Here is a 27,078-nt window from a genome sequence, read left to right as displayed (position 1 = left end):
GTAGTGTTGGTTTCACCTTTCCCGGTGTAATTTGACTGTGGCCCACGTCAAAGGCATCTCCAGGTGTCCAACTTCAGTTATGTTTTCAAGCAGGATAAGCAGACAATCACTTTGAAGAATTCTCACCGAGCGTAAATCAGGAAGTAAAATGTATTGATTATCTTTCACTTTTTATAAATTTTACAGACGGTGAAATAAATAATTGAATATTCAGGTTAGAAGCCAAAATTAGAAAAAACTGACACCAAACAAATATAAAATTAGTGGGCGAGACATCGGCCGACTCAATTTCTCTGCCCCCCTCACTGACTCTAACCCTGTCCCCCTCTGAACTTTCCGCACTCCATTCTTTCAGGTCTAACCCTGACATTGTCAACAAACCTGCAGACAAGGGTGGTGCTGTTGTTATCTGGCGTTCCGACCTCTACCTTGAAGAGGCTCAGCGCCAACTCTCAGACACTTCTTCCTACCTCCCCGGACCATGACCACTGAACATCAAGCTACTGTCCACAGGACTGTCACTGACCTCATCTCCTCCAGAGATCTTCCCTTTTCCCTCTACAGTTTCCTACCTCATAATCCCGCAATCCTGGACAGCCCGCTTCTACCTCCTTCCCAAAATCCAGAAACAAGACTGTCCTGGCAGACCCATTGCTTCAGCCTGTTTCTGCCCCACTGAACTTATTTCTTCCTATCTTGACTCTATCTTTTCAGCGCTGGTCCAATCTCTTCCCACCTGCATCCGTGACTCTTCTGACGCCCCACGTCATTTTGACAATTTCCAGTTTCCTGGCCCAAACCACCTCCTGTTCACTATGGATGTCCAATCTCTCTACACCTCCACCCCCCACCAGGACGGTTTGAGGGCTTAAAGGCATCTTCCTTGAACAGAGGCCCCAACCAGTCCCCATCCACCACCACCTTCCTCCGTCTGGCTGAACTTGTTCTCATATTGAACAACTTCTCCTTCAACTCCACTCACTTCCTTCAAGGAAAAGGTGCTGCTATGGGTACCTGCATGGGTCATAGTTATACCTGTCTTTTTGTGGGATATGTCAAAGATTCCTTGTTCCAGTCCTACTCAGGCCCTCTCCCCAACTCTTTTTCCGGTACATTGATGATTGTATCGGTGCCGTTTCCTGCTCCCGCCCCAAACTAGAAAACTTTATCATCTTTGCTTCCAATTTCCACCCTTCTCTCACCTTTACATGATCCATCTCTGACACTTCCCTTCCCTTCCTTGACTCCTCTGTCTCCATCTCTGGGGATAGACTGTTTACTAATATTCATTATAAGCCCACCGACTCCCACAGCTACCTCAACTACACTTCTTCACACCCTGCCTCCTGGAAGGTACTCCATTCCATTCTTCCAGTTTCTCCATCTCTGACGCATCTGCTCTGATGATGCAGTCTTCCATGACAGCGCTTCTGATGTCTTTTTCCTCAACTGAGGATTCCACCCCCCCCCCCCCCCCCCACTGTGGTTGACAGGGCCCTCAACCATGTCTGGCACATTTCCCACACCTCTACCCTCACTCTTTCCCCTCCCTCCCAGAACCGTGACAGGGTTCCCCTTGTCCTCACTTTCCACCCCATCAGCCTCCATATCCAAAGGATCATCCTCCGCCATTTCCGCCACCTCCAGTGTGATGCCACTACCAAACGCATCTTCCTCTCCCTTCCCCTGTCAACATTCCGAAGGGATCGTTCCCTCCGTGACACCCTGGGCTACTCCTCCATAACACCTACCACCTCGTCCCCTTCCCACGGCACCTTCCCCTGCAATCGCAGGTGGTGTAATACCTGCCCATACCTCCTCTCTCCTCACTATCCAAGGCCCCAAACACTTCTTTCAGGTGAAGCAGCGATTTACTTGTACTTCTTTCAATTTTGTATACTGTATTCGCTGCTCATAATGTGGTCTCCTCTACACTGGGGAGACCAAACGCAGACTGGGTGACCGCTTTGCAGAACACCTCCAGTCAGTCCGAAAGTATGACCACGAGCTTCCGGTTGCTTGACATTTCAGCACTCCCCCCTGCTCTCATGCTCACATCTCTGTCCTGGGATTGCTGTAGTGTTCCAGTGAACATCAACTCAAGCTTGAAGAATAGCATCTCATTTACCAATTAGGCACACTACAGCCTGCCGGACTGAACATTGAGTTCAATAATTTCAGAGCATGATGGGCCCGCCTTTTTATTATTATTTTTAGTTATTTTTTATTTTTTCTGTTTTATTTTTTATTTGTTTATTTTATTTTAGTTTGTTTAGTTTGTTTCTACTGTGCCTACCCACTTTTTTTTCATATTTGTGCTTGGGGCCAGGGCTGTTCCTTTTTCTGTCGATTAACACCCTATTTGGATTAACGCTTTGTCTTTCAGCACATCATTAACATCCCGTTTGCCTTTGCACAATGACCTTCTGGTCAGTTATTCTTTGTGACTTTGTCCTATCAGCACCTTCTCTTATGTTATCTTTTGCCCCACCCCCGCTTTACTTGCTTAAAACCTATTACATTTCTAATATTTGCCAGCTCTGATGAAGGGTCACTGACCTGAAACGTTAACTCTGCTTCTCTCTCCACAGTTGCTGCCAGACCTGCTGAGTATTTCCAGCGTTTCTTGTTTTTATTTCAGATTTCCAGCATTGCAGTATTTTGCTTTTATAAAACCAGTTTTCTAGGGCTGGAAGGACTCTTCAGCAGTAGTTTGAAATAGTACACTGTTAAAATCCCAATTACATCTCATTGGCAAGGTGTAACTTTTTCAGGGATTTTTAACAGCAGTATTGCAGCGTAAAAGGCAAAGTTTTCATCGGTTCGGTGATTTCTAGTTGATTGCAGTCTGCAGGGACTTCAACAGGCTGAGCCGGGACATGATAGAAGTATATAAAATTATGAGAGGCCTAGATAGGGTAGGTAGCCAGAGTCTGTTTGTCATGGTAGGAGTGACTAAAACTAGAGGGCATAGATTTAAGATGAGAGGGAGGAGGTTTAAAGAGGATCAAAGGGATAAATCTTTCACACAAAGAATAGTGGGTATCTGGAAGGACCTGCCAGAGAAGGTGGTGGAAGCAGGAACAGTAGCAACATTTAAGAGGCATCTGGACAGGTACTTGAATGAGAAAGGCATTAGTGTAGATAGGCATAATGGTCGGCATGGACGCGGTAGGCCGAAAGGCCTGTTTCTATGCTGTACGACTCTATGACACCACATGGAGAAGCATAGAGTCACTGACAGCAACTTCTGGATTAGCCTAACTGTACATGTGAAAACTGCAGAAATTGCTGCCAGTTTCAGAGGCAGAATGACGGCGAATGCTGAGAGTTTCACCGTCATTACTACCACAAAATCTGGGCCAATATGTTGTGAAAATCTTAAAATGTTATGTTAAATATTATGACATATTGATATATATATATATAAAACATGTATATATCCATTGATCTCAGGTATCTTTGGTGCTGTTTATGACAGGCAGTGAAGATTTGGAGCATTGCCAATCTAGTTCTACAGCAGAGAGGATGTCCTAAAAAAAATGCCTTTCCTTTTCTTCTGGAGGGGGACTCTTCAGGAGATAATTGATATCCTGAGGAACCAAATCAAATGACCTTCCCTAAAGAAAGGTTGTGGCCTTTTTGTAGGCTTCAGCAAGACTCACAACAGCTCTCAGCTAGCTTGGGATCCTATGAATCCTACTTGTAAAGAGCTAAATTCCTAGTGTAGTAGAGGAACTCCCATACACATACCCCTCTACATAGAGAGGGACAGATTTTATGGCGACCATGGAAAATGGTAAAATGGAAAATAAGGGCAGAGTCCTAGTCCACCTGAGTTCCACGCCATTTTCTCATGTCTATCCAGTGGTTTTCCAGAATAGTTTCTTTGCGCCAATCGGAATTGGGAAGAGGAAATGTGTGCTACCGGTGTTACAGTAGCATAGTGATGATCTTACCGGACTAGTAATCCAGAGGTGTGAGTTCAAATCCTACCATGGCAGTTTATGTATTTGAATTCAGTTTATTAAATAAATCTGGAATAAAAAAGCTAGTATCAGTAATGGTGACAGTGAAGTTATCAGATTGTTCAAACCCAATTGATTCACTACTGTCCTTTAGGGAAGGAAACATGCCATCCTTACCCAGTCTGTCATATATGTGCATCCATCCCCACAGCAATGTGGTTGGCTTTTAATTGCCCTCTGAAATGGCCTAGCAAGCCACTCAGTTGTATACAACCACTCGCTACACATACTGCAGCGGTTCAAGGCTACTAGAGTTGGGCAGTGATACCCACATCCCACAAATGAATAACATTAACTAGAGGACAGTGTGCGCTTTGGTAGCTATACAGTAATCCAGGGCTCTGGTAGCACTGGGGGAGGAATGGTCCTGTTTTCTTTGTAGCACTGGGAAATGCCAAACATCATGTCTTGTCAAATCTCAGTTCTCCCTCCAAGCCCAATTAGCCCCATACTGCTACTAATTTATAGGGCCCTCTACTGCAGTTGAAGAAAAGATGGGAACCATTTCCCAGTATTGCTAAAACCCAGGACCATTTCCCACCGGTCTGTTTGATTTGCTAATTTTGTAGCATTTGAAGGCTTAGCCAAAAATATGTTTTCCATTTTTTTCAGGTGAATTTTATTGCTGGTTGTTTTTATGATGGGATCGTGCTGTATGCTTTGGCTCTGAATGACACACTTGCAGCAGGAGGATCCAAGAAAGATGGGCAGGTAATCAACGAGAAAATGCAAAATCGACAGTTCCCAGGTATGTTTTGAAATTTATTCCTCATGCTTCCAATTGAAATCTTTTATTACACCTTTGTTGTCTCTTGTCATGTGTTGTTTGTCAAAAGTCAGCTTGAGTCAAAAAGTATATGTATATATTTTTTAAATGTATTAAAGGTTTTAAATTAACAGTTAATATATAAGTGGGATAAATAAATAAATATAACTGGTATATTTTCTATCTTATTTTGGTCATGTTATATCTAAGGCCCAACAGTGCTGAAAGTGTGCATTCCTGCCTTGGGGAAGCAAATTGACTAAATTGATTTCAAAGCCTATTGTCTCAAATTTACTGTTAAAAAAAATTGCATCTGAATTATCCTTGCAAAAAAGTACCCATCCTCTTTCATACCCACTGGTAAATGTCCACTGTATCCCCTCCAAGTCAATATATCCTCTGGTGCCCAGAACTGAATGCAATACTCTAGATGGAGTCTGACCAAGGCTGAAAAACTGATTCTTAGGTTTCTCTTCTTTGTATTCCAGCTTTTCAAGATAAATGCAACATTCCATTAGCCATCTTCATTACTTGTTGTACTTGTGCACCCCTCGGTCCAGCTTCCTTGCAAACTCACTCTGTGACTCCCAACTTACCTGCATTTGATCTGCCACTATTGATTGGCTTAACTATTCTCTCACTTCTGTTTTCATTACCCTTATTCCCATCAAGCTGATCAATAATTCTCAGCCGATCCCTCTTCTGCTGCAGCTCCACTTCCTGTCCCTCAAGACCAAGAGGCACAAAGTTGAACAGTTATGGAATGCAACTGGCGTTGTAATCTTTTGCAAGATCTGGTGCAATCACATTACTACTTCTCACTGTCCTTAGCTAAAATCACTTACGAATCCAGGATCATCCTGGAAGGTAAAGACAATCCTAAACTCCTTTTCTTATGGCCAATCTCTTTTTGAAATCCCTCTTCCATGTCCTATCTACCCTCACGTCACACATCACGTAGGAGTAGCTCATAGATTTCTTCCTATCAAACATTATCAAACTACTTTCCCCAAATCCTCACTCCTGTCTTGCATCCTACCCTAACCTCTTCTTTGCCTCCGACTTATTCTAATCACTGGACTAGTAATCCAGAGACCCAAGGTATTGCTCTGGGGACAAGGGTTTGAATCCCACCATGGCAGAAAGTGGAATTTGAATTCAATTAATAATTCTGGATTATAAAAAAAATGCTAGTCTAATGATGGCCATGAAATTATTGTCGATTGTTGTAAAAACTCAACTGTTCACCAGTGTCCTTTACGGAAGGAAAATATACTGTCCTTACGTGGTCTGGCCTACATGTGACACCAGACCCACCGCAATGTGGTTAACTCTTAAATGCCCTCTGAAACAGCTTAGCAAGCCACTCAGTTGTACTAAACCACTACAAAGTCAATAAGGAATGAAATCGGACGGACCACCTGGCATTGACCTAGGCCCCGGAAACAACAACAGCAAACCCCTGTCGACCCTGCAAAGTCCTCCTTACTAACATCTGGGGGCTTGCGACAAAGTTGGGAGCGCTGTCCCACAGACTAGTCAAGTAGCAGCCTGACACAGTCATACTCACGGAATCATATCTTACAGACAATGTCCCAGACACCGCCATCACCATCCTCGGGGATTTCCTGTCCCACCGGCAGAGGTGGCAGCACTGTGGTATACAGTCTCCCAGGAGTTGGCCTGGGAGTCCTCAACGTTGACTCTGAACCCCATGAAGTCTCATGTTATCAGGCCAAACGTGGGCAAGGAAACCTCCAGCTGATTACCACCTACCACCCTCTCTCCCCCTCAGCTGATGAACCAGTACTCCTCCATGTTGAACACCATTTGGAGGAAGCACTGAGGTGCAAGGGTGCAGAATGTACTCTGGGTGAGGGACTTCAACGTCCATCAGAAAGAATAGCTCGGTAGCACCACTACTGACCGAGCTGGCCGAGTCCTAAAGGACATAGCTGCTAGATTGGGTCTACAGTAGGTGGTGAGGGAACCAATGAGGGAAAAACATACTTGACCTCATCCTCACGAATCTGCCTGTCGCAGATGCATCTGTCCATGATAGTATTGGTAGGAGTGAACACCGGAATGTTGTCCTTGTGGAGACGACGTCCCATCTTCACATTGAGGATACCCTCCATCATGTTGTGTGGCAGTACCACCGTGCTAAATGGGATAGATTTCAAACAGATCAAGCAACTCAATACTGGGCATCCATGAGGCGCTATGGGCCATTAGCAGCAGCAGAATTGTACTCAACCATAATCTGTAACATCATGGCCCAGCTTATCCCCCAAATCTACCATTATCATCAAGCCAGAGGATTAACCCTGGTTCAATGAAGAGTGCAGGAGGGCATGCCAGGGCAGCACCAGGCATACCTCAAAATCAGGTGTCAACCTGGTGAAGCTACAATCCAAGACTACTTGCTTTCCAAACAGCATAGGCAGCATACGATAGACAGAAAGAAGTGATCCCTGGACCAATGGATCATATCTAAGCTCTGCAGTCCTGCCTCATCCAGTCATGAATGGTGGTGGACAATTAAACAACTAACAGGAGGAGGAGGCTCCACAAATACTCAATGATGGTGGAGCCCAGCACATCAGTGAAAAGATAAGGCTGAAGCATTTGCAACAATCTTCAGCCAGAAGTGCTGAGTGGATGATCCATCTTGGCCTCCTCCTGAAGTTCCCAGCATCAGAGATGCCAGACTTCAGCCAATTCGATTCATTCCATGTGACATCAGGCAATGATTGAAGGCACTGGATACTGCAAAGGCTATTGGCACTGACAATATTCCGGCAATAGTACTGAAGACCTGTGCTCTAGAACTTGCTGCGCCCCTAGCCAATCTGTTCCAGTACAGCTACAACACTGGCATCTACCTGGCAATGTGTAAAATTGCCCAGGTATGTCCTGTACACAAAAAGCAGGACAAATCCAACCCAGCCAATTACCACTCCATCAGCCTACTCTCAAATCATCAGTAAAGTGATGGAAGGTGTCGTCGACAGTGCAAGCAAGCGGCACTTGGGTTCAGTCAGGGCCACTCAACTCCTGACCTCATTACAGCCTTGGTTCAAACATGGACAAAAGAGCTGAACTCCAGAGGTGAGGTGAGAGCGACTGCCCTTGACATCAAGGCAGAATCTGACCGAGTATGGCATCAAGGAGCCCAAGCAAAACTGGAGTCAATGGGAATCAGGGGAAAAACTCTCCGCTGGTTAGAGTCATATCTAGCACAAAGGAATTTGGTTGTGGTTGTTGGAGGTCAATCATCACTACAGGAGTTCCTCAACGTAGTGTCCTAGGCCCAACCATCTTCAGCTGCTCTATCAATGACCTTCCCTCCATCATAAGGTCAGAAGTGGGGATATTTGCTGATGATTGCACAATGTCCAGCACTATTCGCGACTCCTCAGATATTGAAGAAATGTAATAATAATAATAATGTAGAAATACAGCAAGACCTGCACAATATCTAGGCTTGGGCTGATAAGTGGCAAGTAACATTCACACCACAGAAGTACCAGGCAATAACTATCTCAAACAAGAGAGAATCTAACCATCTTTCCTTGACATTCAATGGCATTATGATTGCTGAATCCCCCACAATCAACGTACTGGCGATTACCATTGACCAGAAACAGAACTGGAATAGCCATATAAATACCATGGCTACAAGAGCAGGTCAGAGTCTAGGAATCCAGTGGCGAGTAATTCACCTCCTGACTCCCCAAAGCCTGTCCACCATCTACAAGGCACAGGTCAGGAGTGTGATAGAGCACTCTCCACTTGCTTGGATGGTGCAGCTCCAAAATCACTCAAGAAGCTCAACACCATCGAGGCCAAAGCAGCCCACTTGATTGGCATCCCATCCATGAGCATTCACTCTCTCCATCACCGATGCACAGTGGCAGCAATGTGTACCATCTACAAGATGCACTGCAGCAACTCACCATGACTCCTCCGGCACCTTCCAAACCCGCAACCTCTACCACCTAGAAGGACAAGCGCAGCAGTTGCATGGGAACACCACCATCTGCAAGTTCCCCTCCAAGCCACACACCATCCTGACTTGGAACTATATCACCATTCCTTCACTGTTGCTGGGTTAAAATCCTGAAACTCCCTTCCTAACAGCACTGTGTACTTATCCCACATGTACTGCAGCGGTTCAAGAAGGCAGCTCAGTACCAACTTCTCAAGGGCAATTAGGGATGGGCAATAAATGCTGGCCTAGCCAGCGATGCCCAAATCCCATGAACGAATAAAAAAAATCTTGCACCATTGCCTTTTTTGCAGTTTTGCCCCAACTCTGCACCTCCCCCATGCCCCCCACCCTCTCCATGAGACCACCGAGTGCTCTCCTGATTCTCTCTCACGTAACTCCTGGTAACTCAACGTGCTTTCCTAGTCTCTGTGCTAGCCATAATCTTAATGGGTTCGCATTCTTCAGGCAGAGAATTTCATCAAAACTAACATCCTCACTGGGTCTTTTACCCATTTGTTCTTCCTAAGTATCTCCTCATAACTAGCTTCTATTTATTTGATAAGGTCTTTGACCTGGTCTTTGTTTTCCAGCTCCATTTATATCTTTCCTGAAGTTCCCTTTTGAACCCTTCCAGTCTGACCTTCCCCCCTGTCAGAGCACTGAAAAGGCCAAAGTTTGAATGGTATTCTTGTTATTATGATTGTGGTGCTTCATCTGTGTGCCTTCTCCTAGATCTATCTGGCATTTGACAAGACTGATCATGCCATTCTCAAATGCATTTCATGCATCATCCAGTTCCATGGGATGCCCTTGCATTGTTCCATTTCTACCTTTCCAAAAGCAGCCAATGTATCTCTACGCAATGGTTTATGTCCCTTCCCTGTGCTGTGCTCGGGACTGAAATAAGATTTAGCCAAGTTTAGTAAAATATATGAGACTGCATGCTGTTGAAAAATATGGATTCTTCTTTATTCCTTTCACATAGCCCCTCTGCTGACGTGTGTGTATAACAGCCTCATGTGAACAAAATTCACAATGCAATTCCCTCTCCTTCTTGGTGAACGAGAGCCATAGAATGTTTCAATGGTTTGTTTCCAAAAATATAAACAATAAACTTAAATAGTTGACTTTGTAACAGAGTCACTTAAGTGTGGTGGGCATTTTCTCTCATGAGCAGAATATCGTCTGATATCAGCTGTGGTCTCATTTGACTCATATTCTTCATCTGAGATGTTGATGTTGGAATCGGATTCAATGCTTGTGAGTGGTGTTTTCAGTGCTTAGAAGAATAACGCATTCCAAGAGATGATTTGTGAATTGCGTTTAACAGTGACCATTTATCCTTTTGTATTGGTCACAATAAATGGTTGGAATCCCTAAGGAGTTGTTTACTTTCCAAATATGACCATCACATTTCAGAAGTATGTTATCTCCTGGCTTTAGTGGTGTAACTCTAAATTTCATGCATTGCTCTGCATGTACCTTCATTCAGTCCTTTTGTTCTCAATTGCATTTGCATTCATGTTGATCATTAGCTCCACAGGGTAGGTCAGGAAGATGTGTGCAGATAGGATGTGCATGGATAAGTGTAGCTGGAAGTTTTCCAGTAATCGAGTGAGGAGTCACTCTGTAATTACAAAGTAAGTGATATAGTTCTTGCTTCCATGACTTGTTCTCAGCTATAGCTGCACATACCACTATTTTCAAGGTTGGCATAAATCTCTTGAATTCTACATTAGCTGTTGGCCAACAGGATGTGATTTTCCTATAAGTGAACCCTCGGTAGTTTGTGAACTTACTAAACACATTGCTGTTGAATGGGGGTCTATTGTCACGTATTACCATTTGAGGAATTCCAAACAAGGCAAAAATCTAGTCAAGCTTTGGGATGACTGCTTTCATTCAAGTTGACATAACTAATTCCATGATTGAGAATCTGCTGTAGTCATCAGTGACAACAAACAGGTTGGAGCCTGGGAGCAAATCTGCAAAATCAACGCTGACTTCAATCCATGGTCTTGACAGGATCATGAAGATTTAGCACTTTGTTGTTTGACATGGCAAACACTGATGGATTTTATGCTCTAGCATACAGTCAATTCCTGGGAACTATACCTTTTCCCTAAGGAGTTGTTTGATCTTGACTATTCCCTGGTGTCCTTCATGTGCTATATCGACAACACATTCCCTCAATGAGTGTGGAATGACAATATAGTTGTTGTGTAATACAAGATCAGATGTGGTTGTGACACTGAGCTCATTTCGAACATGTGTCACCTTATAGTTTGTGAGCGATTTTGTTTGTAGATGCTCTCTCAATCACATCTTTCCAGTGTCGTGATTCCATAGCCTTCATACATAGTCACAAAGCCGCATCTTGTTTTGTTGCTGCTTTGATGTCAGTGAGTTTTAGTGACTTTGGCAATGCATTTATGCATACGTAATTAAGATGTTGTTCAGCAACCTTTTCCTTATGACTAGTAGGACTGACTGTTGGCAATGGAAGTCGCAAAAGGTAGTCTATTGGGTTGAGCATATGAAGCTGATACTCAACTTGGAACTCATACTTTTGTAGTTTGAGTATCCAACATTCCATTCAAGTGGTTGGTTTGTTATGTGGATTGTTGAACAAGTTCACTAGTGGTCTATGATCGGCCATTACTTAAACTCGCTTCCATATAAGTAGAGATGAAAGTGTAAGATATCACATGTGATTCACGGTGTTTCTCTCTCTGTTTGCAAATAACATTGCTCTACAGGTGTTAATGATCTGCTTGCCATCGTAACGATTGATGGGTTACTTGTCTTGTCTTTCTGTGTAAGAACTGCACCTAAGCCAACTGGGCTTGTATCCACAACTAGCTGGGTGTTTTTCTCAGGGTCTAAATAGGCATTTGTGCAACATGCTGACAAACGTCGTTAGATCTGGTGTACTGCCTGTTTGTGTGATTTAGTCCATTCCCACTTGGTGGTCTCTTTGTCACATTGCACAGCTGGGTAGCTAGTGTAGCGAGGGTCAAGAATGAAACGACTGCAGTACACGATGAGTCCAAGCAAACACCAGATTTCTTGCATGTTTGTAGGATCCACAGCATTTGCAATGGCTTCAACTTTCTGTGGATCAGGTGGTACTCCTTCACCACTGAACACATGACTGAAGAATTCAATTCTGCTTTCATTGAACAAACACTTGTCTTTGTTCAAGGTGAGGTTATATTCTCTGATACGTTATAGACCGTAGATGAAACTGCCATCACTGGTGTTCAGCATGTGTTCAAGTCCTTGAAGTGCAGACTGAATCATGTGCTGAAATGTCTCAGCTGCTGAATTGACTCCAAAGTTGAGCCTCTTCTATCGAAAAAGTCCAATGTGAGTAGAGAATACAGTAAGATATCTCGATTGTTCTGCAAGCTTGATTTGATGTTAGCCTGCATTGAGGTCAGGTTTAGCCAAGTATTGAGCACCATTCACTTTCTCTATGATGTCATCAATTGTCAAGTGTCTTTCTTGTTGTATAGCTTGGTTTGGTGATCGGATATCATTGCAGATTCTAATCTTGTTCTCGTTCTTGGGTTTCTTGACGATTTGTTTGGGTGAGAGCCAAGGGGAAGGCTCATCCTCAATTTTCTCAATAATGTCAAGGTCAAGTTCCTTCTCTGTCTGCTTCCTGACATGAAATGGTATTCATCACTGTTGATGTTCAACTGGGGGCACATTAGGGTCTACATGCAGCTTGCGTGTAACACCTTTTAGTTTGCCAATAACAGGGAAGTGATCAGCATACAGTTCAAGAATGTTGTTGTTATGCGACGGAATTGCATATGTGATTACAATCATGTGTAGATGTGTTGCTGTGTAAAAACTGATGAGTGTGTCACATTCACCAGATATGACATAGGATAGAGCATTGAATGAGACTGGCATTTCAGAAGTTCTGAAAAATATCAGTGGTGTGACATTGGTGTAGGGAAAACTTTTGCATTCTCTGGTTTGCAGAGAATGGGGAAATCCTGAAGTTTGTTGCATGTTTTGTCTCTCATAGCTTTCACAGACGCTTCTGTGTCAATGAGAGCAACAAGGTCGAGCAGCCAAAGGTCACAGTCACGTGGCTGTTTGCTGTGTCAGGGAGAGGACAAAAGAATGTTCAGGGTAATCTGCCTCTACGTCAGCTACCTTCTCTCACCCTTTTGCTATGGTACGCATACATGACACCCTTTTGTTGGTATTGGTCTTAGTAGTTGATTTTGCTGATGAGCAAAGAACACGAGCAAAGTGATTGGGTTTTCCATAGGCTGTACACAGTTTACCAGCAGCAGGACACTCTGTCCAGTGTTGGTAAGCACCACTGCAGTGGAAACATTCTTTGGATAAGTTACAACTCTGTGAGAAAACTGTTGCTGCTTTGCAGGTGATTTCCTGGCACATGAGCAATGAACAGTGTTCACAGGAGTTGAACTTGGACTATGGTAGGTACTGTTAGCAGCCTCAACGTGAGGAACTCTGGATTCTGAAAATGACAGTGATCTTCCTATCTCTAATAGCTCTGACAACTTTCTGTCTTTCTTGAGCGCTTTTTGGCATAGTTGACTAGAGAGACAGCCTTTGATTATTTGTGTTTTGATTTCCCCTTTGACATGTTCAACATCACCTAAGTCTTAGTTGCCTCAATCGCGTGCAATTGGTCAATTGTCACGTTTGTTTCTTGTTTAGTGCATCAGAAGATAATAGTTTTGTATATGGTTTTTATCTTGGGTGTAAAGTAGGTTGTCAGCACATTTTTTGCTGAGTCATCGTCATTTTGCTCAGGCGTAAATGTCTCAAAGATGACTTCTAATTCTTCACCTCAATAGTGGAGAAGTAGGGCCGTTTTTCTTTTGTCATCTGTAATTGCAAAACCTGCTATTGCTCCTTTGAACCATTGCAGCCACTTTTGCCAACATGGGAAAATAGATGATGGCTCTAAATGCACATTAAAAGGTGGTAGATTGGCATAGACAATGCCATATTGATCAGCAACACAGTGATAATGCGTGATCAAGGATCCGGAATCACATTCCTTTCAGAGAAAACTGTTCTGCAATGATCCAAGATTAATTTTTGTAAGACTGGATGGTCATTTTGGAGAGATCAGTGTGTGTATATAGACTGTACGAGTTTCCTGTGTGTGTCTAACAGTCTAAAACTTAAAATGCTGTCTTCAGAAAGCAGACAAAAACCTTCCAAATGTTTGAAAGCGATGTTCCCTGTTGTTCACCATCTAAAGTCTATTTACCTAATCGTCATTCTGGTGTTCCTGGGACTGAAGTAAGTTTTAGCAGAGTTTAGTAAAAGATATGAGACTGCATGCTGTTGAAAACAATGGATTCTTCTTTATTCTTTTACTGTCACTTTCCAGCCCTCAAGTGATCAAAAGGCACAATGCAATTTTCAAAACACGATATTCACCTACATCTTCCTTCCCTTATATTGATACCTCTGGAATTCTCTGACAATCTATCCTCCATTCCCCCTCCTCTTCTTGATCTATATAGTACTCCTTGCTGATATCATCCGCAGGTATGCTGTTAGCTTCTACATGTATACGGATGAACAAAGAGAACAAAGAACAAAGAAAATTACAGCACAGGAACAGGCCCTTCGGCCCTCCAAGCCTGCGCCGATCCAGATCCTCTATCTAAACATGTCGCCTATTTTCTAAGGGTCTGTATCTCTTTGCTTCCTGCCCATTCATGTATCTGTCTAGATACATCTTAAAAGACGCTATCGTGCCTGCGTCTACCACCTCCGCTGGCAACGCGTTCCAGGCACTGCGTGAAGAACTTTCCACGCATATCCCCCCTAAACTTTTCCCCTCTCACTTTGATATATGACTGTACCTAAAAATCTTCTTTGTCCCTGTAACTTCAATCTTCCCAATGTTGAACTGGACATAGTTATTCTCATATAGGATTTAACATCAACACTTGTTGTTTGGCATCAAGTCATGAATGAGAACCAACTAGCGCCAGTTCAACAATAAAAGCAAAATACTGCAGATGCTGGAAATCTGAAATAAAAACAAGAAATGCTGGAAATACTTAGCAGGTCTGGCAGCATCTGTGGTGAGAGAAGCAGAGTTAACGTTTCAGGTTAGTGACCTTTCATCAGAACTGGCAAAGGTTAGAAATGTAATAGGTTTTAAGCAAATAAAGCAGGGGTGGGGCAAAAGATAACAAAAGTAAAGGTGTGGATAGGATAGGGTCACAGCGAATAACTGACCAGAAGGTCATGGAGCATAGGCAAACGGTAAGTTAATGGTGTGTTGAAAGACAAAGTGATAGTGCAGAGAGGGTGTTAATGGACAGAAAAATGAACAGCCCTAGCCCAAAGCACAAACATGAAAAAAACAGTGGGCAGGCACATTTTAAGAAAAATGAATGATAAAACAAACTCAAATAAAATTAGAAGAAAAAAGAAAAAAGAACTGAAAATAAAAATAAGGGGGGGAGGGGGGGGCCCGTCATGCTCTGAAATTATTGAACTCAATGTTCAATCCGACAAGCTGTGGCATGCCTAATCGGTAAATAAGATGCTGTTCCTCAAGCTTGCGTTGATGTTCACTGGAACACTGCAGCAAGTCCAGGACAGTAATGTGGGCTTGAGAGCAGAGGGCTGTGTTGAAATGGCTAGCAACTGAAGCTCGGGGTCATGCTTTTGGACAGAACGGAGATGTTCCACAAAGTGGTCGCCCAATTTGCGTTTGGTCTCCCAAATGTAGAGGAGACTACATTGTGAGCAGCGAACACAGTATACTAAATTGAAAGAAGTACAAGTAAATTGCTGTTTCACCTGAAAGGAGTGTTTGGGGCCTTGGATAGTGAGTAGAGTGGAGGTAAAAGTGCAGGTATTACACCCCCTGTTCCTTGTTCCAGTCCTACTCAGGCCCCCTCCCTCAACTCTTTTTCCGGTACATTGATGACTGTATCGGTACCGTTCCCTGCTCCCGCCCTGAATTGGAAAACTTTATCAACTTTGCTTCCAATTTCCACCTTTCTCTCACCTATACATAGTTCATTTCCGTCACTTCCCTTCCCTTCCTCAACTTCTTTGTCTCCATCTCTGGGGATAGGCTGTCCACTAATATTCATTATAAGCCCACCGGCTCCCACAGCTACCACAATTACACTTCTTCACACCCTGCCTCCTGTAAGGACTCCATTCCATTCTTCCAGTTTCTCCGTCTCTGTCGCATCCGCTCTGATGATGCAACCTTCCACAACAGCGCTTCTGATATGTCTTCCTTGTTCCTCAACTGAGGACTCCCCCCACTGTGGTTGACAGGGCCCTCAACAGTGTCCGGCCCATTTCCCGCACCTCTACCCTCACCCCTTCCCCTCCCTCCCAGAACTGCGACAGGGTTCCCCTTGTCCTCACTTTCCACCCCATCAGCCTCCATATCCAAAGGATCATCCTCCGCTATTTCCGCCACCTCCAGTGTGATGCCACTACCAAATGCCTCTCCCCCTCCCCTCCCCTGTCAGCATTCCCAAAGGATCATTCCCTCCGTGACACCTTGGTCCACTCCTCCATTACCCTCAACACCTCGTCCCCTTCTAATGGCACCTTCCCATACAATCGCAGGAGATGTAATACCTGCACTTTTATCTCCTCTCTCCTCACTATCCAAGGCCCCAAACACTTCTTTCAGCTGAAACAGCGATTTACTTGTACTTCTTTCAATGTAGTATACTGTATTCACTGCTCACAATATGGTCTCCCCTACATTACAATGCAGATTGAGTGACCGCTTTGCTGAACACCTCCTCTTGATTTTACCTCCAGTTCAACATTAAGGCAACTGAACCCATTACCTTTGGACCAATTCATACTTTCTGCTCCCTGTCTATATTCCATCCGCTTTCCCAACCAATCTTTCGGGTTCCATTCATTCATGATATTCAATACCAAACTGACCTTTGAATGCTACATCCTATTGTCACCAAGATCCCTTACTTCCACCTTCATAACTTTGTCTGTCTCAACCCCTCTGCTGTTGAAACTGTCAGACATGTTTTTGCCACTTGTAGGCTAAATTATTTCAACATTATCCTGCCGACCTCTGATTGTCCTTCCTTCATAAACTCCAATTTGTGCAAAACTCCACTTGTTGTGTTCTATCACACATAATAGACTTGTTTGCAGAATTGAAGCTCATGGGATTAAAGGAACAGTGGCTGTGTAGATACAAAATTAGCTAGAGGACAGAAAGCAGAGAGTAGTGGTGAACGGTTGTTTATCAGACTGGAAGAAACTGTGGGACCACTGCTGTTTTACATATGTATTTATGAACTTGACTTGGGTATACAGGGCATACTTTCAAAGATGGCCTGAAACTCGGAAATGTAATAAAAAGTGAGGAGGATAGTAATTAAATATATCAGGACATAGACAGATTGGTAAAATGAGAAGACATGAAATTTAACATAGTTACGTGTGAAGTGATATGTTCTGGTAGGAGGAATGGTGAGAGGCAATATAAAAGACTGGTTAGGCCCCAGCTGGAGCTTTGTGTTCACTTCTGTACACCACACTTTAGGAAGGATGCCAAGGCCTTACAAAGGGTGCAGAGGTGATTTACTAAAATGGTACCAAGAATGAAAAACTTCATTTAAGTGGAGAGATGAAAGAAACTAGGATTGTTCTCCTAAGATCAGCGAAGGTTAAGGGGAGATTGAAGGGTTTTGATTGAGTAAATAAAGAGAAACCATTTCCAGTGGCAGATGGGTCACTAAACAGAGAATGCAGATTTGAGGTAATTAGCACAAGAACCAGAGGCGACAAATAGAAAACAAAACATGCAGCAAGCTGTTATAATCTGGAATGCACTGTCTGTAAAGGTGGTGGAAACAGTTTCAGTAATAACTTTCAAAAGGAAATTAGATAAATACTTGATAGGAGATAATTTGCCGGAGTATAAGAGCAGGGGAGTAGGACTAATTGGATAGCACAATTGCACAGGCGCAATTGATCAAATGGCATCTTTCTGTGCTGCATCATTCTATGATTCTAAGCCACATTTGTCCATGACCCCTTTCCATGCTGCTCTTCACTGACACGCCTTTTTCAAATGTATGGAGTTTAAACCGCATACTTGTCTATGAAGCCTTTCATGATCTTGTCCCACCTATCGCTACAAGTTCTGCCAGCTCTATAGCTCCTTCTGAATGTTGCATTTCTCTACTTATGGATTTCTATTCATCTTCCCCTACCTTCATCCCACTTTTGGTGATAGGGTCTACATTGGTATTGGACCAACAGTTACCCTTGACCTTTGCAGCTTTCCATCTCTCTTACCAGTTTAAATATCTTCTCAAAACCCATCTCTTTAGCCAAATTTTCCACCTTATCTCCTAATCTCTCTCTTCCTGACTCAGCATCAATTCCCGAAACTCATTCATGAAGCACATTGGGGCATTTTTTATGTTGAAGTCACTAAAAAAAATGTAGCTTAACAGTATAATAACACATATAACACAAAGTAGTAGCAGCTGCATAATAGTCAAGTGCTGTTGATTCAAGGCAGTTGTCTCTGTTGGCTTCTTCCTGGCAAAGTTGCTGCATTATGCTCATAATTTATTTTAAAGAAAAGAGAGGAGGTCAGTCTGATGACCACTAAACATTACTTAACTCTTTTAACTGGTCAATAATTAGCTTAGAAAGGATACTGATGCAGCTTATAAATGTTAATGTTGTGCAATCTGCAGTGTTTATCTTGCTGTATTTCTTAATGGGATGAAGTAATGCATCCTAAAACTAAACTCCATAAATATTTAAAATTGTCAGGCCTCCAGGAATCTACAGCAGAACGTAATGTACTTTATGTCTGTGTTTAACCCTCAAAACGCTCATCACATTTGTGACAGCTGCAGTCATTTCCTGTTTATGTAGCAGAGAAATAATTTATCTTGCTGTCGTCTTTATTAACTTTGCAAGCACAAAGTGATCTTCTCAACTTTCAAACTACATTAACTACAGATATTGTCATGTAGCATCTATAAAGAGTGTTGTTACATGAGACATGGGAGTTAGCAGACCCAAGTTACACCGATGGCTGCTGCACACTGTTTGTCCAAGGAAAACGAAAGCTCCACTTACCAGCATCTGAACACGAAATTAAACAATAATGTTATGAAATAGCTGAAATTTTCAAACATTCAACTTTAGTTTGAAAAGTCCTAGGAAGTCCAATGGACTGAGAACTTTTAAAATTTGGTTTCACACAGGGCTGCAGTTACACTGCTGCAGATATGAGGCCAATCTGTGCGAGAATGGCTCCCAGAGGTGGCCTCAGACCTGAGCTTCAGTTTGTACCAAAATTAGACTACACAGTTTGCATTGATGGAAAGCTGAAACTGTTACACACCAAAACAAACCGTTCAGTAGAATTGGCCTGTGCAGAAATTATGTACAGATATCAAAAGGCAATTGACAGCAGATGTAATTTTAGAATGGGCAGAATCAAATGACTTCTTTTTATGAGGGTACCATTCCTTTTTTCAAATTATTTTCATGCTTTTCCCCAGTCAGCCTCCTTGTATCATTCACAACTGAGAGGCTGAATGTATAACCTGCTCTTAGACATCTCTGAAACAGGCCATTAGGGTAATATGTGTGACTGGCCTTCACTTCTGATTTTCCCTCTCTGAGGAGTAGGGCCTGAATTTTGCTCAATGCTTCTCCACAACTAACTGCCTACGATTAGTACCAGTGACTGCAGAATTTCATAAATTTAAACCTCCAGCCATCCTTAAGTATCATGCAATCTGTAAGAGAGGATTTATTGTTCTGTAGCATTTCGTGCATCAATGAATAATAATTATATGGGCCAGGAATTTTCTCACTGCCGCTCCTACTCCACCACTGTAATTTCACCAGATATGCAGCACAGACCAGGTTTATGCATGTAAACAGGGCTTCTGCTGCACTGATTATGCAGCGGCAGAGGAGCAGGAGCAGCGCCTTGAAATTTCCTGGCTGTAATACTTGGTGACGTAATTTGTCCGTAAGCAGGCAGGCAAAGGGAATCACTAAAATAAAAGCAAAATACTGCAGGTGCTGGAAATCTGAAATAAAAACAAAAAGTGCTGGAAGTACTCAGCAGGTCTGGCAGCATCTGTGGAGAGAGAAGCAGAGTTAACATTTCAGGTCTGTGACCTTTCATCAGAACTGGCAAAGGTTAGAAATGTAATAGATTTTAAGCAAATAAAGCGGGGGTGGGGCACAAGAAAACAAATGGGAAGGTGTTGATAGGACGGAGGGTCACAGAGAATAACTGACAAGGAGGTCATGGGGAAAAGGCAAAGGCAAAAAGTGTGTTAGTGGTGCAGTAAAAGAGGAAGCGTTAGTGCAGAGAGGGTGTTAAATGACAGAATAACAAACAGCCCTAGCCAAAAGCACAAACATGAAACATCAGAGCATGACTGGCCCCCCTTTTTTATTTTTATTTTTATTTTTTAATTTTTATTTTATTTTAGTTTGTTTCATCATTCATTTTATTTTACCATGTGCCTACCCCTGTTTTTTCATGTTTGTGCTTTTGGCTAGGGCTTTTTGTTATTCTGTCATTTAACACCCTCTCTGTTGGGGGGTGTTGGGGGAGTGTTGTGCGTTGGGGGCAGTTGGGGCTTCGGGGACAGCCCTCTTGAGGCACAGGATGCCCGAACAGAAGGGCTACTCCCTTAGTCCACAAGAATGCTGCCAGGCTTTACCTGGCAGTGTTCTTGGGGTCTTTGCCGCCCATTTGCTGTGGGTAAAATACCTGTGGCGGTGGGTGGAGGCCCTGAAGTGGCAGTTAATTGGCCACTTAAGGACCTTGATTGGCCTGGGGTGGGCAGGCCGTTTCTCACCACCACCGCCCCGCGTAAAATTGTAGCGGGGGGAGAGAGTTGGGAATGGCATCCCATGCCTCCCACTCAATTTTGCAGCCAACCCTGCTACCGGCCCGATCGTTGGGGGGCTGTAAAATTCCATCCAATGTTTCAGATCAATGAAATTTCATCTGAACTGGAAAAAGTTAAGAATCCATGGTAAAATGCATGAGTTGGATATAGGGTAACACTTTCCCTATATTATTATTCCAACAACCTGTCTTGATTTCCAACCTCATAAGGGTTATCCCTCCCATAACATTAATATTGTACTTCTATTACCCTATTAGGAGTCCATGGTCCTGCTGTAAGTAAAGTTCTCCAATTAGTGATGAATTGCAGCAGTGCTTTACAATGGGCATGCTTCCATTAGGAGCTGGAATGCTTGAAGCTGCCCAAGTTGATTTAATGTAGGACTTTTAGCAGTTATCAGTAAAAGGAGATGTTGAGCTGAATTTTGTGGCTGGGCTACAGGTCCCGGCATCAGTAATGGAAAGAGGTGCCACTTCTGTTTGGGCGGGGATTGACTGGCTGCATGAGATCTTTCAGCGGCTGGCCAGTTAACAGTGGGGAGGTATGGGGGCCAACCACTGAGAGTGCAGAGGCGGCGTGGGAGGCAGCAGAGACAGTATCAGGTGAGGCAACAGCAAGTGCTGCCTCCATCTTTAAAGAACTGCCAGCACTGCATGTAACGGGGACTGCTTGGAAAGCTGAGAAGTTTAAGAGTACTGCAGCCAGAATGGCAGAAGGAAGTCTCCAGGTGATGCCACAGTTCAGCGATGCCTTCCTGCAGGCACTCCTCTGGCCTGCAAGGGCAAGGCCGGAGGTCTTTTTCCCATGCACTGGAGGAGGAGACCTACCTGCTGACCAAGCAAGCCCAGACAGAGATTGCAGAGGTGGTCAGCAACCTTGGGGTCAACCTGGATCCAGTGCCACAAGCTCATCAATTACCTTATTTGTTCTGCCAAGGTGAGTACTCCATAACTCTTTTCCCTTTGGGGCTTGCATGTGGCAATGCGGGAGGGTGCATTTGGTGGAGAGGGAGTGGCAAAGTGGTCAGGCAGCAGCACATCCTGACTGAGGCATGGCTGCATCTCAGTGAGAGGCACCTGTCTGTGATTGCTGACCCCCACACAATGCCTCAAGAGCAGCCACATGCAGAGGCATTCGTGTACCCCCATCATGGACCACTGCATTGCCACCAGCATAGACATTGTGCTTGACTCTGTGAGGACACTAACAGTGTTCATCTTTCTGCTTGCTGGAGAAGACAGCCTATAACCTTGAGGAATGGGAGAAGACCGGCGGAGGCGTACCATTCCTGACAATCCTGACCCCCGTGGAAGAGGAGGCCTAAGAATTGGCATGGCAGCATGGTGGTCACTCCATCGCTGATGGCAAGACAGGAGTGCCAACCTATAGAGTGAGTGGCCAAGTGCAGGGGTACAAGGGTGCATCTAGCACACACAAGGTGCTGTATTTTATGCCCATGGTGGGGCTCCCAGACCCGGGCCAAAATGGCGGGAGGAATCCCTCCTTGGCTAGCTGGAGCCCTCCAGAGCAATTCTACAGCACCAGGCCAATTAACAGCCCGACGCTGGAAATGCTGCCTTTTTTAAAAACTGGGATCCCGCCTTCAAGAGCTGCCGGCCCATCACAGGGCGGCACAGTGGCGCAGTGGTTAGCACCGCAGCCTCACAGCTCCAGCGACCCGGGTTCAATTCTGGGTGCTGCCTGTGTGGAGTTTGCAAGTTCTCCCTGAGTCTGCGTGGGTTTCCTCCGGATGCTCCGGTTTCCTCCCGCATGCCAAAGACTTGCAGGTTGATCGGTAAATTGGCCATTATAGAATTGCCCCTAGTATAGGTAGATGGTAGGGAAATATACAGACAGGTGGGGATGTGGTAGGAATATGGAATTAGTGTAGGATTAGTATAAATGGGTGGTTGATGGTCGGCACAGACTCGGTGGGCCGAAAGGCCTGTTTCAGTGCTGTAGGATATACCCGTCATTGAGCGTGTGCAACGAAGGTTCATCAGACTGATCTCTGGGATGGCGGCATTGTCCTATGAGGAGTGATTGTGGAGACTGGGCTTATGTTCTGCAGCGTTTAGAAGAAGAAGAGGTGATCTCATTGAAGCATACAAATTTTTTACAGGGCTCGACAGGGTAGATGCAGGAAGGATGTTTGCCCTACCTGGAGGTGTCCAGAACCAGGGGACACAGTCTCAGAATAAGAGGTAGGCCATTTAGGTCTGAGGAATTTCTTCACTTAGAGGGTGGTGAATCTTTGGAATTTTACCCGAGAGGGTTGTGGAGGTTCAGTCATCGAGTATATTCAAGACTGAGATCGATAGATTTCTAGACATTAAAGATATCAAGCGATATGGGGATAGTGCGGGAAAATGGCGTTGAGGTAGTAGATCAGCCATAATCTAGCTGAATGGCAGACAGGGGCCTAATGGCTTACTCCTGTTCCTATTTCCTATGTCCTGAAACTCCTATGCAACGTGAGGTAAGGGGACATCTAGCAGAGCTTCCAGAGGTTATGCTCACTCAAGCACGATAATGGAGGAGTCCATCCAGGCTTTGAGTACTGCCATGTTTCTGAAGAGTGCGTGCTTGACTACTTCCATTGAGAGATTGTCGACCCTTATGAACAACCAGATTGAATAGACCAGTCTGTGGATGCTGGAGCTGCACACAGACCTGCATGCCATTGCTAGGTCCAAGATCTCTATGCAGCAGTGGTAAGGTGAGAGGGGGGCAAGGCACCTGGAGTCTCCACCAGATACTCGTACACCTCAGGTCAGCAGGGAGGTGCAAATGTACCTTGCAAAGGAGGAGGAGCAGATGCCTTTTGCATCTGGGGCTCCTCTCAGGTTGTCCTTGTGCAGGCAGTGGCTCCTCAGCCTCTCTGCCAGTGACACCAACGCCCCAAGTGGCTGCACTGAGAGAGGCTGGTCCTGCATCTGTGCAGGAACCCCTCAGCATGCCAGGGCCCTCCAGGCCTCAGGCAGCAAGTACACGGCCACCACGGTCATCCCAAACCACGGAGCAGCAAGGTCAGCAGCCTACCTACAAATCAGCTGATAGCGCAGGGAGAGCACCTCATAGGAGCACACGTAAGAAAATTAAGAAGCGCACATAGCTGCACTTGAGTTTCATTGGTGAATAGAAAATCAAAATGTTAAGCCTCACATTTGTTGTGCCGCTTAATAAAGAATTAATGTATTTCACCGTACATCTCCTTTCAATTCTTGCTGCCCTTTGGGATTTCAGTTACACCCTGGCTCCCTCAAGGGGCTGGTTGAGAAGGACCATGCCATGTGTGGTCAACGCTTCACCCTTGCCGCTGTGCGATGTGTACCTGGGCGCTGGGCGATGCAGTGCTAAATGAAGGAGGTGACAGCAAGTCTGCAGAAAGGTGATACTTTATTGGTATGTCTCTAACAGATAGTAAGTGTCATATGAAGCATCTATGTATAAGCACCTCCTGAACCTCCCTTGCACTTGTCTCATTGCATCTTGCCTGTAGTCCCTGGGGCCCTTCATCTTGCATTGCCTGGTCAGGAGTCTCCTCCACATCCTCATCATTCGAGGAGGAGGTGTTGTGATCCACAAGATCCTCATTGTTCAACTCCCTCCTCTGCAGTATCAAGTTGTGCAGGGCACAGCAGACTAACACAATACGCGAGACCCTCACTGGGGCATACTGAAGAACTCCACCGGATCAATCAAGGCACCTGAATCACATCTTAAGAAAGCCCATGGTCTGCTTGATGGCTGCTTGGGTGGCCTAGTGGCAGGTGTTTTACCTCTCCTCTACATTTGTGTGTGGGTTCCTCACAGGCATGAGTAGCCATGTCCCTTTTTTCCTAGTATCTATCCCTGAAGGCACACGGGTGGCCGGAAAAGCTGTGGCACCTGGTACTGCCGAAGTATGCAGGTGTTGTGGCTGCTTCCTGGGAACTGTGCACACGCCTGAAGGGTCCTTCTGCAGTGGTCACAGACTAATTGTACATTGAGCGAGTGGAAGCCCTTCTAGGCCACTGGCTTCTCTGTGGGAGCCTTGATGGCCACATGCTTGCAGTCGATCACACCCTGCACCTGGGGGAATCCAGTGATGACCTCAACCCAAGGGCTCTCTCAGCTTGACTGTCTGGATCGTTGTGGAAATGCACATATTTGCCAGCCATTTTGAATAGGGCATTTGTCACCACCTTGATGCATCAACGCACCACAGACTGTGAGATCCCGCATATATCTCCAGCAGATCCCTGGAAAGTTCTGGAGACATAGATGTTCAGTGCCATGGTGACCTTCAGCACCATTGGCATTGGGTGGCCACCACCTCCCATGGGGCTCAGCTCGTCCTCCAGAATGGCATACAGTTCTGTGACGGCCTCCCTGCAGAGGTGCAGTCTTTGAAGACACTATTGCTCAGACATTTACAAGTAGTTGAGCCTCTCTGGAGGGTACCCTCATCTATGCTCAGGAGGCTGGTCCCTTCTCCTGTGTCTAAATGCCGAGGCAGGCCCTCCTGTAGACCGTGTGGTTGCTATCTCCTGCTGCCTGTAGCTGGACCTCTCTCCCTCTCTGCTGTTCTTCCTCTTCAACAGGGACCCTGAAGTTCATGCAGTTGGCCTTTCTCAGTGTGCAAGGTCAATTATGCAAATGCCACCCTCCCCCTTTCCCCAACCCGTTTCTTCTGCTTAAATGCCACTGTTCTGATAGCACTCTGGTAGTACACCCCTGCAGTGCTGGCATCTTATCCACCCCTCTTCCGGGCTTCATTTGCTGCTGCCCTTGTTGCTCCATGCTTCCTGGCATGCCAAGCTGGCTCTCTCGATGGCTGCTGGAGAGAGCCAGCACTGAGCTCCGATTGCTTGCCACCTCCTTTTACTGGACGATGCTCTGAAACCCCATGGTTCCCATGTACCATTTGCAAAATTCAAATGCCCTTGTAAAATTGCTCTCAATTGGCCAAGTAATTGTCTTAATTACCTTCTAGTCTTAATTGTCTTAATTACCGTCCATGCGCAATGTCCTCCTGCCATGTCAGCCGGCATCCCAATTTTCTGCCCCCACCCCTGCCTTCCTAAATGGCCTGGAAAATTCCAGCCATTCTTTCCATCAGTTTGAACTGGATTAGACCCAGTTCCTAGAAATGAAAGCATAACATTCCAAATCAGTACACCACCCTGACCCTGTGGTCATGTTAGATTTGATTTGTCTGCATCTCTGTGTTCTTTATATTGACAGGCAAACCCCACCCCATCCCCCACCCCGAGCTACCAAGACTGAGGCACATGTTATTTCGTCACATGAACATTAAAACTTAAAATTGCAAGCCCTGACTGGAAGGACATTTGCATAGTACTAGCAGCGTTGGAACAATGGGGACCCAGTCGTTGCTTCCCCAATACGCAGAAGAAGTGGTCAGACCAGTTTTAATAACATGACTAACTGGCTGTTGCAGAGAATTTGAACTTCCAACAAAGGACTTTTGAACAAACAAAGCCGTGTGCTCATGGAATGGAGATCTCTCCTGGAACTGAAGCGAGGATTACAGCCTCTCCTGTCTGCCTGCTCATCTCTCAGGGAACTGAATCTTGTGAAAATATGTGAAACGCAAAGAGAGAAAAGTCTCCTACGTGAACAAGGTTTAAGAAGAACACTGGGCCCCGATGAAAGCAAGACTACTTACAAAAAGGACTATACTGTGAGCTCGAAGCACAGTAACAAGATATTGCCTCAAACTACTCCACCTTATCTTTTCTTTTTCACTGTTCCTATCTGCATGTGTATATCACGTGTGCGTTCTAGCGTGGGCATGTCATATATCCATAGGCGTGAACCATATTAGAATTTAAGTTTTAAGTTTTAAAAAAATTTCATCTTCTTTAAACCTGAGAAAGCCTGTGTGAATTGGTTTCTTTGTCTTATCATTGGAAAACTGTGAACAAGGATTCACAAAAAGGGGGAGCTCAAAACGCAGTGTTTTTAAAATAAAACCCTGTTACAATAAGAAGATAGTAACAGACCCCTAGACACATTTCTCACCTGGTTGTAACAGAAATTTGGGGGCTCGTCCAGGATTTTATCCATAGACAAATGAGTGAAATTGGAAGTGGGAAGCCAAATTGTTCCCAATCAAAGAGAACAAATCAATGCAGGTTTTCTTGTGGTTGTGTGTGATTGTATAATAACATGTCTGCAACTGAAGCGAATAGCTGTTGAAGCCAGGGTGAAGTAACTTGGGATAAGTTAAAAGCACTGTCTATGGAGGAGTTGAGAAAAATGGCTGAGCAGTGTGGGATCACTGTACATTGCAAGGCTGGGAACTCTGAACACCCAAGGCTAGTGGCTCAGCAGTTTTCCCTT

General features: G+C 44.6%; 1 protein-coding gene across 1 annotated transcript in view; it reads left to right on the top strand.

The window, feature by feature from the left end:
• The window catches only part of npr2 (natriuretic peptide receptor 2), a 244,287-nt gene that overhangs the window by 25,995 nt on the left and 191,214 nt on the right, over window positions 1-27,078 (top strand). The window contains exon 4 of the mRNA XM_068032500.1: window positions 4,641-4,776. Coding sequence (XP_067888601.1) covers window positions 4,641-4,776 — 136 coding nt within the window. The remainder of the gene's footprint in view (window positions 1-4,640; window positions 4,777-27,078) is intronic.

This window comes from Heterodontus francisci, chromosome 1 (assembly GCF_036365525.1).
Source record: "Heterodontus francisci isolate sHetFra1 chromosome 1, sHetFra1.hap1, whole genome shotgun sequence".
Taxonomy (NCBI): Eukaryota; Metazoa; Chordata; class Chondrichthyes; order Heterodontiformes; family Heterodontidae; genus Heterodontus; species Heterodontus francisci.
The sequence above is the reverse complement of the archived record's forward strand: the minus strand, read 5'-3'. Positions and strand labels throughout refer to the sequence as shown.